Source organism: Drosophila subobscura, chromosome J, assembly GCF_008121235.1.
Source record: "Drosophila subobscura isolate 14011-0131.10 chromosome J, UCBerk_Dsub_1.0, whole genome shotgun sequence".
In the NCBI taxonomy this organism is placed as follows: Eukaryota; Metazoa; Arthropoda; class Insecta; order Diptera; family Drosophilidae; genus Drosophila; species Drosophila subobscura.
Window position 1 is genome coordinate 22934849 of NC_048532.1, and position 15394 is coordinate 22950242.

General features: G+C 49.6%; 4 protein-coding genes across 5 annotated transcripts in view; 2 read left to right on the plus strand and 2 right to left on the minus strand.

Moving 5' to 3' along the window:
* Positions 1-3173, plus strand: part of LOC117895059 (adenylate cyclase type 6) — a 35029-nt gene extending 31856 nt beyond the window's left edge. The window contains exon 28 of the mRNA XM_034802439.1: positions 314-3173. Within this exon, the coding sequence (XP_034658330.1) occupies positions 314-1570 (1257 nt within the window). The 3' untranslated portion in view covers positions 1571-3173. The remainder of the gene's footprint in view (positions 1-313) is intronic.
* LOC117895063 (protein scarlet) lies at positions 3159-5924 on the minus strand. The gene is made up of 7 exons (XM_034802443.1): positions 5459-5924; positions 5214-5263; positions 4964-5100; positions 3937-4902; positions 3638-3879; positions 3476-3576; positions 3159-3410 (listed from the first exon to the last, which is right to left on the minus strand). Exons 1-7 carry the CDS (start codon positions 5794-5796, stop codon positions 3235-3237), a joined length of 2010 nt encoding a protein of 669 aa, XP_034658334.1. The 5' UTR covers positions 5797-5924; the 3' UTR covers positions 3159-3234.
* Positions 5925-8099: 2175 nt separating this feature from the next.
* The window catches only part of LOC117895060 (elongation factor-like GTPase 1), a 74289-nt gene continuing 66994 nt past the window's right edge, over positions 8100-15394 (minus strand). The window contains exons 5-6 of one of the 2 annotated variants that reach the window (XM_034802440.1): positions 11814-12007; positions 8100-8227 (exon numbers count right to left, since the gene is read on the minus strand). In XM_034802440.1, coding sequence (XP_034658331.1) covers positions 11819-12007 — 189 coding nt within the window. In that variant the 3' untranslated portion in view covers positions 8100-8227; positions 11814-11818. Of the gene's footprint in view, positions 8228-11812; positions 12008-15394 lie in introns of both variants that reach the window. The other variant, XM_034802441.1, reaches the window with a different exon arrangement.
* LOC117895064 (proton-coupled folate transporter) lies at positions 8449-11805 on the plus strand. Its single transcript, XM_034802445.1, has 5 exons — positions 8449-9213; positions 9904-10704; positions 10761-11099; positions 11169-11497; positions 11553-11805. Exons 1-5 carry the CDS (start codon positions 9199-9201, stop codon positions 11677-11679), a joined length of 1611 nt encoding a protein of 536 aa, XP_034658336.1. The 5' UTR covers positions 8449-9198; the 3' UTR covers positions 11680-11805.

Sequence of the window (15394 nt, forward strand, 5' to 3'; positions counted from 1 at the left end):
CATTTACAGACACAGACACAGATGCGCATTTGATTTTATTTGCTTGGCGTCAATAAAAACGGCGCAGAAGGCAACAGAAACGAATTTGCAAAGGAAATAAATTATTAAGCGTGCGACAAGTGGGAGGGTAAGGGGCAGCCCCCTTCCCCGGGGGAAGTGGAAGTGTTATCATGATATATGGAGCCACGCCCCACAACCCGCATGCCTTTACGCGTGCGAATAAATAAGGTCCTGCCTGCAGCCATTGAACTTGTCGAATGGAATTTATGTTATCGCTTGTCTTTTCCCACCTTTCTCTCTGTCTGTCGCGCAGGTAACTCAGGAGACGCAGCAGATCCTGGAGGGACGCGGCTTCGAGCTCACGTGCCGCGGCAGCGTCAATGTCAAGGGCAAGGGCTCGATGATCACCTACTTCCTGAAGGGCAAGAAGCCCATCGAAATTCCCGCTGCCATCAAGGAGGAGGCGCCCTCCAAGGCAGACATTGAGCCACCCAGAACGCTGACACTCGTGAAGGAGGGAGCAACAGGAGCAGGCATAGGCAACAGCCCGACGAAGGCAGAGCTGCAGGAGGAACAGGAGCAGCTGGACGCCAAAGATCAGCTGGATGAGGATGAGGACGATCTGCTGCCATCGCCAGACATCGATCTCAACTCGAACATGCAGAGCCTGACGGCGCAGCGGCGGAAGTCCCTCTGCCGGCAGCACAACATCTCCTCCTCGTTCGGCACGACGGTGAGCAGCTCCACGGGCATCACGCCCAGCATCTCGAACAGCTCCAGCGTGACGACCATCGGCGCCCTGCCCACCCTCCTGCGCAACGCCAACCCGACTCTCGCGGACAACTGCTCCGAGTGCGGGGCCACCAGCAAGTCGGCGGCCACGCCCACAGCGACGCCTCGGACCCTGGTGGCGGAGCTGAGGGATGAGATCGCGCGGGACGAGAAGAGCGGCCTGAAGGACTCCATTGAGAACCTGGAGATCCTGCTGAAGAACAACATCAGTCTGTCGGACCTGAGCAACAAGCAGCAGCAGAATCTCAGGGGAGAGATTCCCCCACTGGCGGCAGGCGGCACTGCCTCGGCCACCGCCACGCTGCGGAAGAGGGACACCATCGTGTGCTTCAATGTGACCGAGACGCTGACCACAACGGCCACCTCGTCGCAGTCCCAATCCCAGTCGCAGTCGCAGCAGAGGAAACGCCGATCGGTGACCACCATTTCGGCGACTTGCAGCAGCAGCAGCACCACCACCACGCGGCTGCTCTCGAACGAGAGCCAGAGCTCCACGCAGACAGCGCCGGGAACCCTGGAGAGCAGTGCGGCGACCCAATCCTCGACAGAGGCCTCGCAGGACTGGCAGCCCAAGACGGCCACGCTCGAGCCCAACCGCAGTCCCATCAAGACCTCCCAGTCGATGAGTCCGATTGGGCAGCTCACGACGGAGGTGTTTGTGCTGCCCAACAGCCGGAGCATGATACTCATCAGCAGTACGGGCGGAGCGGGCGGAACCGGACCGGGAACAGCCACCAGCAGCCCCCGGGCAGGGTTCCTGCAGGATGTCAGCACGTAGGGGATGCCCGTGCCCGTGCCCGTGCCCGTGGCGGGGAAAACCATGTAAATATGTACAAAGAGCAGGCCCTAAGCTGGCAGCTAGACAGCTAAAGATACTCGTAGAAATAGGTTGAGTTTGGGTTTCGTGTGCCACTAGACCCCTCTTGCCTCACCCCTTTGCCTCGTCTATACGTACGATCTCGCATTTAATGTAGCTTTACGTGTTGTTCCTCAGTTAGCGTTTCATTCAGGCAAGGCATTCAATGGACGAGTTTAAAGAGTTTTAGAGTCCAACCCGCAACGTTCCATATCAAAAACACACAGAAAAAACCAAAGAAAAACCAAAGTACGAAAGCAGAGACCTGCACTGCAACCAAAGGGGCACCAAGAGAGGATCGTTAGTTACCTTCGGCCATAAGGAATAGGTTGTAAGCAGAGTAGAGGAGTAGTGGAATCGAATCGCACGGCACACGAGAGCAGCCCAGACCCAGGGGCATCGTCGGGTAAGTGTGCAAAACAAATCGAATTTAATGTTTCTTGTAACGAGTAAGAGATGAAATGAGAGATGAATTAGTGAATAAGGTGGGAAATGCAATTCCCATAACTATCCAATAACCAGTTTGAACCCTTGACCTATAACCGTGCTGTAGTAAACCGTTGCATATCCGTCTTAAAGTGAAACCAGAAATGGATCGAAGTGGATCCCAAAATTCAATTGCATTCCCCGAGTAAAACTTGAAGTTTGTGGACAGTTCCGCCACAGCCCATTCAAGAATCGAATGGAACTATTTTCCAGCGATGAACATATCGAAATATAATATAAATATCTTTACTTTCGGGACTGTCCATCAACTGAACTCTCTCTCTCTCTCTGTCTCCGTCTTTGTCTTTGTCCCTATCTGACATCATTTAAGAGCAAACTCTGTCAATTGATATCCAAGCAGAATAACCGTTTTGAATTATCATGCAAAAGTCTACAAGATCCAACGATAAATGTAAAATGTAAATCCAAAGAGTATCAAATACGAATAATCAGTAACTAGAGCAGAGTGTTAATTGCCGTAAATTGTTTTTTGTGTGCGTTAAATGTGTCTCTCTCTCGCTCTCGCTCTCTCTTTGTACTATTTTATGTCTCAATCACGAGTAAATTGTTGCTGAAAGCATCCACCCACACCCACACACAGACACTTCAAAGTTTATGCGCATCACACATAGACACATAATAATATTTACGAGTAAAGTAAACCAACAACAACAACAAATTCTCGCTGTGATTTCTATAAAAAAATGAACGTTAGGATGCATAAAATAATTTGATAAACATGAAACATTTTTTGTTACTTAGTTTTAACGCGAAACGAATGCCTCTGGGCCACTTCAGACTCTACGAACTATAGAGATACAAATTTAACTATCTAAGGGCAAAGTGTCCTACTACACACATAGTTTATAAACAGACTCAGATACAGATAAACAGATACGCAGATACACAGATACAGATACTCAATGCGTGTCGAGATTAGCTTTGATGTTCCGTTGAATGTTGATTAAATGTATTACACACAGGGTCTAAGTCGGTGTCAATGTAAACGTGTTAATAAAATGCATTTGGAACAACTAAACGCAGACGGAAACTATTTATTGGATCCTTTATTCTATTTACAGCAAAGGACTCGACGAACTTCACACCTTCCTGGCACGCCGCCACAGACAGTAGTAGCCGAGGAGATGGAAGCCGAAGAAGAGACCCACCAGAGCCAGCAGGTTGCGAGCGACGTTCGCCTCGTTGAAGCTGTACTTGTCGAGCACGTCCTGGCCGGTGTGGAAGCAGGGCAGATCAGCGCTCTCCTCGAAGCAGGCTGTGGAAGAAGCAGAAGGAGGAGATGTCAGACTGCAAGAACTGCAAAGTGATGAATCCACTTACTGATATTATCCACTCCCGACCACTGGGCAATTGTCATGGTCTCGTTGGCGTACAGCATCCAGGAGAGGAACTGCGTCCACCAAAAGGCCACAGGGAGGGAGCTGCAAAGAGAAGGGATTCCCATCAGCGTGTGCCACGGCAAAGGAAAGCCGAACTACTTGCCTTATTTGTATGAAAATGCCTGAGGTAATCATGAATATGTAGTCGAGTGGCACCAGATAGGCCATGGCCAGCGGCACCGAGTTGAAGGCAGTGGAGAAGAAGCAGCCGCAGGCGGTGGCCACATTCATCACGAGCACCACACAAATGGCAGTGATGCCAAAGGCATAGAAGGTGGACCTCAGCCCCGTCAGCCAGTAGCAGATGGTCACGAAGAGCAGCGGCTCGATAATCATGCCAGGCAGCTGTTAGACCAGACAAAAGAGTTACAAAATCCATGGAAATCGAGGGAAGAGACTCACCAATGCCAGAATGTGTGCCACATAATATTGCGCCGTGGAGTACAGGCCCGAGCGGGTTTCCCTCATGAACAGAGGAAAGCCCTGCGGGAAGAGATTCAGCACAGAGTACATCGGATGGTAGGTGTTCTCGGATATCATGATGAAGACAGCTCCCTGGACAGCCTGCACGCCCAGCTGATTGGGCACCGTGGTGCCGGCAAAGCAGGCGCCAATGATGAAGGCCATGGCAATCTTCTGGACGAAACGCATCCACTGGATGGTGGGATCGCGGAAGAGCGTCAGCGTGGCCCGCAGCCAGACCACGTGGAAGCGCTTGTACCAGGGCACGCCGCGGAACGACTCCACCTCCGTGTCGTACGGAAAGTTGCCGGACTGCGCCATGTGGATCTCCAGGTTGACGAGCATGTCGCGCTGCTTGGCCGCCGAGCTCACGGCAAACTGATCGCACAGATGCTGCGCCGACCGCTGGGAGGCCTGCTCGTAGCCGGGATCCGTGGCCAGCACCCCGATGAGGAAGTCGGCCGGATTGTAGGCCTCCGGGCAGTAGTAGCCGTGATTGGCGAAGAAGCTGAGCGCATGCTGGGGCGAGCCAGTGAAGGCCACGCGGCCGTCGGCCAGGAGCATCACGTTGTTGAAGTTGTCGAAGAGCTGGGAGCTCGGCTGGTGGATGGTGCACAGGATGGTGGTGCCCTTCTGGGCCAGCTCGTACAGCGTCGCCACCAGCTGCTGGGCACTGTACGAGTCCAGGCCCGTGGTGGGTTCGTCGCAGAACAGGATCACGGGATTGTTGAGCAGCTCCACGGCAAATGCCAGACGCTTGCGCTCCCCTCCGGACAGCACCTTCTTGTCATCGCCGCTGCCTATGCGGGTGTGTGCAGCCGAGAGGAGTCCCGTGCGTTCCAGCAACTCATTGATGATGATGCAACGCTCCTCCCGGGACACGCGACGATCCAGCCGCAGATGGGCCTTTTGCGAGTAGAAGAAGGTGAGATCTAGCGCAACTAGTAACAAGTAGAATGGGGCTCACCATAAAGTTGAGATGCTCGAGCACTGTGAGCGAACCGATGAAGAGATCATCCTGGTAGACGTAGCCACTGATGCGGTGCATGAATGGCCCGATGCGTCGCCCGTTTATCAGAATGTCGCCTTGAACCACAGTGCCGGCTGCAGGGCAGATTCCAGATTCCAACCAGATTCCAGATTCCAGAACAGATCCAAAGCAAAGCTCATAAGTTCTTATCTTATCTTATCGAAACTACTTAGTAGAAGAAACTTACCGGGCTGTCGAAAGGCGAGTGTTGACATGAGAGTTGTCTTCCCCGAGCCACTGGGGAATGGGAATGGGAAAGTAGTTGAGATTACGATAACACGATAGTGAGATCCAGCAGAGATTTGGTGGCTTATCAGCCAAACATCATCTTGACACACTTGAGACACATTTTGGGCCTCTTGCTTTCCGCTCGAGTGCATTGGCACTGGATTTCCACTATCGATTTCTGCTGCCACAACAATCTAAACTCACCTTGAGCCCATGAGGGCCATGAGGGTGCCCGGTTGAATGGCCCCCGTGGAGTTGTTGATGATCCGCTTCATGCCGCGCCCGGAGCCACCCACATTGGTGTAGACACACAGATCCCGCCACACCAGCGTGGCGCCCTGCTCGGTGGGCGACCACTTGCTGTAGCTCCTGAGGGGCAGACTGCGCTCTGAGCTGTTGCGCTTCGAGAGCTTCGGGGTGCTGTCCAGGCTGGGGATCTCGCTGGTGCTGGTGGCCACTGGCACCACCAGCTGCAGCTCGTGCTGCTCCGGCGGCGGCTGCCCGCTCTCCACGTCGATGAGTTTGCTATCTGAGTCGGACATAATCTCTTTGGCGCTAGATAAACCTTAATCCTGAGCGGGGTGTGTGCGTTTCGAACCGTTTCGAACCGAAGCGTGCCACAGCTGGGCATCAACTAAAGTACAACCACAGTCAGCCGAGAAGTCCCAGCCAGCAGCAGCAGCAGCGACAGCGCCAACACTCGGCAATGCAAATAGAGCTCCACAATCTTTAGGGTGGCCCTGACAGCAGTCAGCAGTCAGCATTTGATCGTCTTGCAGTCCACCGCCCACTGTCGAAGTAACAGACTTAGGCAGCGTCTCCGATTACCATTGCCAGCAGCAGCAGAAGCAGCAGCAGTAGCAGCAAGTCCCGGGCAAGTCAAGCCACTGGGAAGCCCCGCAAGCCAGAGACCAGCAAGCAGTGCAGCCAAGCAGCAATCGGGAAACCGCGGTAGGAATGCCTCGACACCACATCGGTGGGGAGTGAATTCTTGCCTTCTCTTCTCTGTTGTGCTCGCCACTTTCGCACCCATCTGCCATCTGCCAAAAGGGAACTGACAAATTGATTCAGTAATAAATGCAAAGCTCCCCAGCAACACCGACTACGTGCACAAACAGATGTATGCCAACAACACCTCGTCGGAAGCAACCGCGACGCTAAAATGGTTTCCACGGCTAGTTTTCTGATCTGAGGAAGTCTCAATACTTTATTTATATTTATCTTTAAGGTATTTGTGTATTGTAATTGTAGAGATGTAGAACAGAAAGTGAAGAGAAAGAAAAAAATACAAATAAAAATTGTATTAAACAAATTTAATTTTTTCTCTTAAAAAAATACTTGAAAAATTTTTCAAAAATTTTTGTTTTTCGGTACAAAATTTTGAAGCCTACTTCAAGGTTCAATTTTTTTCTATTCAAAATTAAGACAAAAAAATTGAACCTTGAAGTATGCAACGGAATTTTTCAAAAATTAAGACAAAAAAATTGAACCTGGAAGTATGCAACAGAATTTTTCAAAAAGTAAGACAAAAAAATTGAACCTTGAAGTATGCAACAGAATTTTTCAAAAATTAAGACAAAAAAATTGAACCTTGAAGTATGCAGCAAAATTTTTTAAAAATTAAGACAAAAAAAATGAACCTTGAAGTATGCAACAGAATTTTTCAAAAAGTAAAACAAAAAAATTGAACCTTGAAGTATGCAACAGAATTTTTCAAAAATTAAGACAAAAAATTGAACCTGGAAGTATGCAACAGAATTTTTGAAAAAGTAAGACAAAAAAATTGAACCTTGAAGTAGGCTTCAAAATTTTTCACGAAAATCCGAAAATTCTGTTGCATACTTCAAGGTTCAATTTTTTTGTCTTAATTTTTGAAAAATTCTGTTGCATACTTCAAGGTTCAATTTTTTTGTCTTACTTTTTGAAAAATTCTGTTGCATACTTCAAGGTTCATTTTTTTTGTCTTAATTTTTAAAAAATTTTGCTGCATACTTCAAGGTTCAATTTTTTTGTCTTAATTTTTGAAAAATTCTGTTGCATACTCCAAGGTTCAATTTTTTTGTCTTAATTTTAAAAAAATTCTGTTGCATACTTCAAGGTTCAATTTTTTTGTCTTACTTTTTCAAAAATTCTGTTGCATACTTCAAGGTTCAATTTTTTTGTCTTAATTTTTGAAAAATTCTGTTGCATACTTCAAGGTTCAATTTTTTTGTCTTAATTTTTAAAAAATTCTGAACCTCTTAAAAATATTGAACCTTGAAGTATGCAACAGAATTTTCTGATTTTCGTGAAAAATTTTGAAGCCTACTTCAAGGTTGAATTTTGTTCTCTTAAAAATGATTTTGTTGTACAACAACATATTTTGACAACAACAACAGGCCAGAACTGTTTTGTTGTTTTCTCCCTTATTTGTGGACCGATCAGTATGTGCCGTACCTTTTCGTAATCAGGACATCTTCCCCGATCTTTTTCTATCAGTTTCGCTTCAAGGACATCAAGGATTAAGGATATAATTTTTATAATATCGCCATTGTTGAACCGACCCAGACGTGACACGTATCCTTGTGAGCGGAAGGATCTCTCGAATCATTTGAGACCATCAAGGACCTTAAGGTCCTTAAGGATGGCAGGATATGGCTGTTTTACGCTATTTTTAAGGGGCAGTCATTAAACATCCAGCCTGAAAGTATGCCATACTTTTTAAATGCACCAACCCCAAAAGTATGCCATTGTTTTTTGAATACGTGACCGCAATAATTTATTTGATTAGTGCTAATCAATATTTCGAACTAGAACAACTAACTAATTGTATCAGGATGTACATATATCTTTATTACAAAACGAATACAAACAAATCACTTTATTTTGAACAGAAGCCTGGTTGTGTTTACAATCTAGTTTTGTACAAATGAAGCCTACATATTGTATAAAGTCCGACAATCCGTGGCCGTCCCAAGCAGCTGTCTGGAAACCGAGAATGAAACAAGAGCGTGAAATATCAGATTAGCCGTGTTCGAAGAACGAAATAAGCAACTAACAATTGGAATGCTTTATTTAGAAATAAACAAAACTTCGAATGCCCCATCCGTGACGGCGGTACTCGACACTCTGCCGACGAGTCCAGTATCAGCGGTTCTCTGATAAGCGGGGGGCCGAGAAGTATTAAATGAACGGAGCTGCACTTGGTACCCCGAGTTGATGGCTGGCGATTGTGCGGATAAGTTGGAATACTTGTGTGGGGAAATATTTTGTTTTTTTTTTCGGTGCAACACAAAAGATCAGGTGTATGAAACAGACTGAAATATGACACAGAACACGGAATCAACAAGTGGTGGGCTAGTGCAGACAGTAAATCAGTTCAGTTAATTCAAGATATAGGCGGCCGTATCGCTGTAGTCTATAGTCGTGTTCCCGTGTTCGCAGACAACAGTTATCGCTCGTAAAGAACGGTAATTGTAAAAAATCTTAAATCAATTAGGCTATAATTGAATTTTATAGCCGCCGTTATCGTGGGCACTGGCTTTGGCTATCTCCGCCTTGCCAAATATTGATCTTCAACGGATAGTGAACGTAATATACGCGCGGCCTTTCGACAGATAAGTCTCTGGAAATCCCAAACAATAAAGTGGGTGAGACGCTAATTATAATGAGCAAACAGCAGCGAGACAGTCATAAAGTGCAGAAAAGCAACACCTAGCCTTTTTTATCTCGGCTGTTGCAAATCGAGCGTCTAATGCAATTATAGAAAAACATTTTAGCGATTAGTCGAAACAGCGGTTACTTTTCGAAATTCAAATCGAAAGCTGTTGCAAAGAGAGGCGAGAAGAGAGCGGGAGCGCAAAAGCTTTCGTTAGACGAAATCAACCACCTAAACAAGGGCTCGCAGCGACATCTTCCACAGGCAGCGGAGAGCGAGAGCGCGGCGGCGTGTGCGCAGAGTCGAAATGAGCGCCACAGAGGTGAGTGAGTGTCAAATGTGATTCCAACTGCTAAAAAGTTTGTTGTTTGTGCCGGCTAAATTTAACAAACACGAGAGGCAAGCAGTGCGCTGCCCGCCAACTAACGGTGACAAACAAATGCTTAATGCAATTAATTAAAATGTTTCGCGGTAAAGAACAGACGCAGATTGGCGCAACGCGATTCCCGCGTCGATTACGTGTGTACGATGCTCTGCCCGAAAACAGATAGTCGAAAACACAACCGAATCGACAGAAGCATGTTGTGGCTGACCTTGAAAGCCACAGATTGCCAAGACCAAATGTTTCGGATACAAATTTGTGATACGACACTTCCCTTATTGATTTAAAGTGCTCCGCGGCGGCATTCTTGTGGTGATATTCCTATGTAAACAATAAGTTAACTCTGAATACTGTAATTCAATAATCTCAAACGCGCTCATCACGTTGTTTACCACGCAATGCGAGAGTCTGTCAACCGAGATGGATGGCCACTTGTGAATACTCTTTCCCTTAAACAAACGCTTCAAATGAGCGAAAGCGACGCGAAGAGATTGAGACTCGGCTTGCTAGAGTGTGTCTCTGCCTCAAGTTCTCTGTCTGACGGGCATTGCCAGCAGAGAGGAATTCCGTTAGGTTAGCGCTCGCTTGAAGCTTTTTCAAACAAAAAGCTTCGCATCTGCATACTTTCAGGCATCCGCACGAAATGAAGTCCAACGACGTCGCAGCGTGGGCAGCGACAGCCAAGCCAGCGCCAGCAGCAGCGTGGGCGGGGAAGTGGCGGTGGTGGAGCAGCCAGACGGGGGCCCCCGTCGCACTGCCTGCCAGTGGGTGTGGAACGTCATCACCTCCACGTCCGTGGAGCCGACCATGTTCCTCTACATGTTCGCCTTCATGATCACCTCCGTGGTGGAGCAGAGCTTCTTCCTGTACAAGGCCTGCCGCGTCAACAACAACTTCAGCGAGGCGATCTGCACCAACATCAACAAGCCCGAGAACGAAGCGTACAAGAAGAAGTCCCTGGACACCACCGCCTGGTTCCTGCAGTGGGAGAACATCTCCTCGCACATCTTCCCCATCATCCTGGCCCTGTTCCTGGGCTCCTTCTCGGACCGTCGTGGCCGCAAGCTGCCGCTGCTGATGGGCCTGGTGGGTAAGTTCATCTACTCCACGATGGTTGTGGTCAACGCCAAGATGCCCCACTGGCCGGTGCAGAACATCATCTACACGGCCTCCCTGCCCTCGGCTCTGACGGGTGCCGATGTCGCCATTTTCGCCTCCTGCTTCGCCTACGTTTCGGACATATCCACGGTGGAGCAGCGCACCATCCGCGTGACCATACTGGACGTGGTGTACCTGAGTGCCATGCCCACCGGCGTGGCCCTGGGCTCGTATCTCTTCTACAACACCTTCCACCAGTCCTACGCAGACATGTTTGCTGTCAACGCCTCCCTGCTGGCGCTGGCCATCCTCTACACGCTGTTCGCCCTGAAGGTGAGTTCGGGCTGAGATCCCATCCAGAACTGTCTGCTTATCCGCACCCTTCCTAGTGGCAAACTACGCCCCGACAACGCTCGCTGCGGGAGTTGGGCTGGTGCGGCTTTTGGGGCGACTTCTTCGACAGGCAGCACGTAAAGGACTCCTTCAGCGTTCTGCTGAAGCCCCGCCGTGGTCATCGTCGCAGCTTCCTCATCATCCTGCTCCTCAGCATGTTGCTGTACACATTCCAGCGGGACGAGGGCAGCTACCTGTATCTGTACACGCTGGACAAGTTCAAGTGGGACGTGAGCTCCTACAGCAGCTTCAAGACCTTCAAGTCGTCGGCCTATGTCATTGCCATGCTCCTGGCTGTGCCGCTGATGAACAAGGCTCTGGGTTGCCGGGATACGGTAAGCCACAATGCAACACAATCCCAAATCCAAGCCAAGTCTATTCCCATGATGCACTCCATGCCACAGACCATCATCTTCATTGGCGCCTGGGCGCACTCGATAGCCCGCCTGTTCTACTACTTTGCCACCACTCCGAAGCTGCTCTATGCCGGCGCCGTGGTCTGCAGTCTCGGTCCGGTTGTGGGTCCCATGATTCGGGCCATGACCTCCAAGATAGTGCCCACCTCGGAGCGCGGCAAGGTCTTTGCCCTGCTCTCCGTGTGCGACAATGCGGTGCCGTTCATCAGCGGGGTCTGCTACTCGCAGATCTACCGCGCCAGCCTCGACGCCAACCACGGAGGAAGTGTCTTCATCCTCACCATTGCCACCCAGCTGACGGTCTTCGTTTTGATACTGTAAGTGATCCCAGCTGCAGTTTCCCCTTTGGGTATGAATCCTACTCTATTGCAGATGCATTCACATCGTGCTGGGAAAGAATTCACTGGCCGTCCCCGAAGTCCCGGAAAAGGAGAGTGGGCTGATCGGCCCCAACAATGGAACGGCCATGGCAACGCCACAAGAAGAGGAAAGATATTAACTGGAAGCTGCCCCAGCCACAGCCCCAGCCTCTGCCTCTGCCCTTTATTTTTTTTTTTTTCGTTTTTTTTTGTAGTTATTAAAATATAAATAAACACATTGGTGATAGACACACAGACGTAAATAATTCTTACCTCGAATCACTTGTTCTTGGAGAGGGTGCGCTGCTTCTCGGCATGCTCCACCACCTGCTCGTCGACGAAGAGGCCCTTGCGACGCCGCACACTGTCCATGTAGACCTTGGCCCGGTTGGCGGAGTCCGCCTTCTCGCCGAAGTGCATCAGTTCCTCCTCGGTTGTGGGCAGCCAGAAGGGATCGATATCAATCACCTGTAAGCAGACAGACGGCACAAACGGTGTGAATAAAGTTCCAGGAAATCATTTACGCACTTGAGACGGAACAAAAGGCGTCGCTCGGTCTATGCGCCTGCGCCTGCGCCTGCGCCTCAGCCCGGGTCTGAGCCTGAGCTAGGACCAAGGTGCGTGATTGGATTTGGGCTGGGTTCAACGTTTACGTTTACGTGATGCCTCTCTGCCTGGCGTTTGTCTCATCAGGGAAAGCGTGCATTTTCACGTCTTCATTGTCAGGCTCGAGAGGGTGCCACAAAGGACACAAAGGACGGGGACGTTCAAATGGTCTGGGTCTGGGGCCGGAGAAGGTTTAATGACTTTCAAAGGACTCGCCATTGCGTGATAAGGCACGCCAGGATACGCAGAAATATTTTGCTGAATGGCGTGAAGAAGTTTCCTCGACCCTTGATTGATGATTGCCTCCTCCTGCGCGCACTTGAGACCAGAGACAGACACTCTCCTGTGCTCTGGGTAATGTTTTTTGTATTCTGCGTTTGGGTTCTGTTTTGTTTGGCTCACGGGCCAGCAAAGGACTTGCATTCACGCAGCACACACTTGAGCTGACACAGCGGGCGGGTGTCAGGCGTGCTGTTCACTGGAAAACCTCTTCATTCGCTCTCTCTCTCCCACAATGCCATTCCAGTCCATTCCATTCCATCATCCTCATCAATGGCAAGGCAAGGGCAGAGGCAAGCTTACCCACACACTGATTGAGACGCGCTGGCATTGGGTTGTGTTGTGTTGGGTTGGGATGGGATGGGATGGCCTTTTCCCTCGTTCAGGATCTGCCAAGAGTGTTCTTCTGCTTTCGGGCCATCTGTTCGCACTACGCTAAACTGCGGGCCCTCGACATGGCCTCCTCCGATCCGATCCCATCCCATCCCATACCATTCCATTCCATTCCCCCATGTAGATCATTATCGGGCACAACGTTTCGCTTGTTTAACAACAACTAACAACGCTAACTGAACGAGCAGAGAGGGAGAGAGTGAAGAGGGGGGGAGTGGGGAGCCATGCAGTAGTCCTCGACAAGGTAAGGCAATCCCCAATCTCAGTCTCAGTCGCAGTCGCAGTTCCGAGACCCTGTCACAACACACAAACACACACAGAGAAGACATACAAAGTATAGACATCCTTTGGCAATGGCTGCGCATGCGCAAGAACTTCCCATCCTCATGCCATCTCTGGGCTGCCCTACGCACAACACAGCAAAACACAACAGAAAACAGAACAGAATGGCTCTTCAAGAGCACACAATGAGCGGAGCAGCAGCAGCAGCAGCAGAAGGAGATGTACAAGGAGAAGACCCTGTGGCAGCTGAAGTGCTCCAGAAGTGCGCAGAGCTTGCGTCTGAGCCGGGCCAGACAAATGAGCAGCAGCCAGAGTGTATACACTGAGAGAAAACTCTGCAAGAATATTCAAACAGATGCGGAAATACGGGAGTGGAAAATAGTGTGGAGTAGAGAATCTTTTTTGGACCAACTAAAGATCAAAGAACAAACAGTCGCTGAGAAGTCACAAGTGGAAAAATAAACTAAATACTTTGGATTGACTAGTTTAGAGATGGTCCCCTAGTACCTATAGACATCAAGTTCTGGTTGCAGTTCTTCTACAGCTTTCTGGCAGTGTCCTGGAAGCACTCTCAAAGAGTTGGTTATCCACACCGATCCACACCACGCTCCAGATTGCAGACAAGTCAGAGCCCCAATCTCCTCTGCAGTTGCTTCTACCCAAGCTTCCCCCATCCATTTACACCCCCCACCCCGCACAGAAAGTACAAAAAATATGAACAACAAAAAATATTGAAGCAGCCGCGAAAACCAAAACAAAAATCCAAAGAGCAAACGACGTGACATAAACACATACACACACCGCTACATACAAATCTTCTCTTCTCTTCTCTTTCTCTCTCCCTCCATCCATCCAGCCGCCACACATGTGTGTTTGTGTCTCGGCATGTTCGTGTGTTTGTGTGTTTGTATGCAGGTAATTTACGCGGCAGCTACCGAAATACGCTGAGCCGAGTCTGTCTGTCTGTTTGTCCCCCGTGTCCGCCGTCTGTTTGTCCCCCCGTGTCCGATGCTGCTGAGGCCGCGACCAAAAGACCAACTTGAGATTATTATCGCGCGCCAGAAACAGAGCCAGAACCAAAACCAAAACCAAAAGCAGAGATGGAGACGGAGAGACAGAGACCGACCGCAAATGGCCGTTCGTTTGGGCGTTGCGCATGCCCAGAGAAAAGGCTGCACAGAGCTGCGAACTGCGAGTCGAGTTGTGCAAGGTATGTTGAAGAGAAGGTAAGGCAGTGCAGAGAGGCACCAAGGAGCAGACAACCTGCCTCACCTTCTACTCCTGCTTTAGCTTGGAGTTTCTGCTGATTCAAGAGATACACGCGGCTGTAAAAGTCTGCCGAGTCGCGGGGTCTCGAATCTGTGTAGAGCCTCGGGGCCACGGACACGGACGAGCGTCATTTTGACAGCAAGCGAACGAACGGGCGAACGAACGAGCGAGCGAGCGAGCGGACAATGCAAACCACGTTCCACTTAAGAGCAACAACAATCCTTTGGGCCCACAGCCACTTGGATAAACACTTGCCGGCATGGATATGGCACACACACACACACACACGTACACCCCGTGTACACCCGTATGTTGATTCGCACCAGGCAGACTTTAGGGCACTGTCTTCCTCCTTCCCCCACTGCTCCAGCACTGCTCAAGAGTCCCTAGTCCCCAAGCAAGTCCCCTTCCCTGCCCTGCCCTGCCCTGCCAACACTCTCCATCTCCACTCCCTTTGGTGTGGACTTTCCCTTTGGTGTGCTGTGGTGTGGCGTGGCTTTGGGGAACACTCTTTTTCAGGTATACAAAACGAGTTATCAGATTATTTGTTATTTGTCTTGGTTCTTACACACATTTTGTGGTCGCCGATGGCTGGCTGTTGCCTGTCGCTGCTGCTGCTGCTGCTGCTGCTGCTAGTTCTGGTGTTGGTGTTGCATCTGTTATGCTTTTGAAGTAGTTTTGTTTTGGAGTTTGAGGTCTTCTCGCATGCAAAGCGCGACAATCATATGCAACACACTCCGAGCGAGAGAGGGAGAGAGCAGATCCCATCCGATCTCAGACCCTACCACGTAGCAGGCCAAAAGTAAGACCAGTAGCCAAAGTTGTGATGTTATTTCTCCTTCTACTTCGTTTGTGTTTTTTTTTTTTTTTTTTTTGGGTGAGGAGTTGGGGCTAAGGTCTTGAACCTCTTCCTGCCCCTGCCCCTACCTCATGCACACACTCGGGGCATAATCATAATAACAATCTTCGGCCTCATCGAGTGGCAAGAAAGTGGAGAAGTGCAACAGCAAATGGAACAAAAGGAAG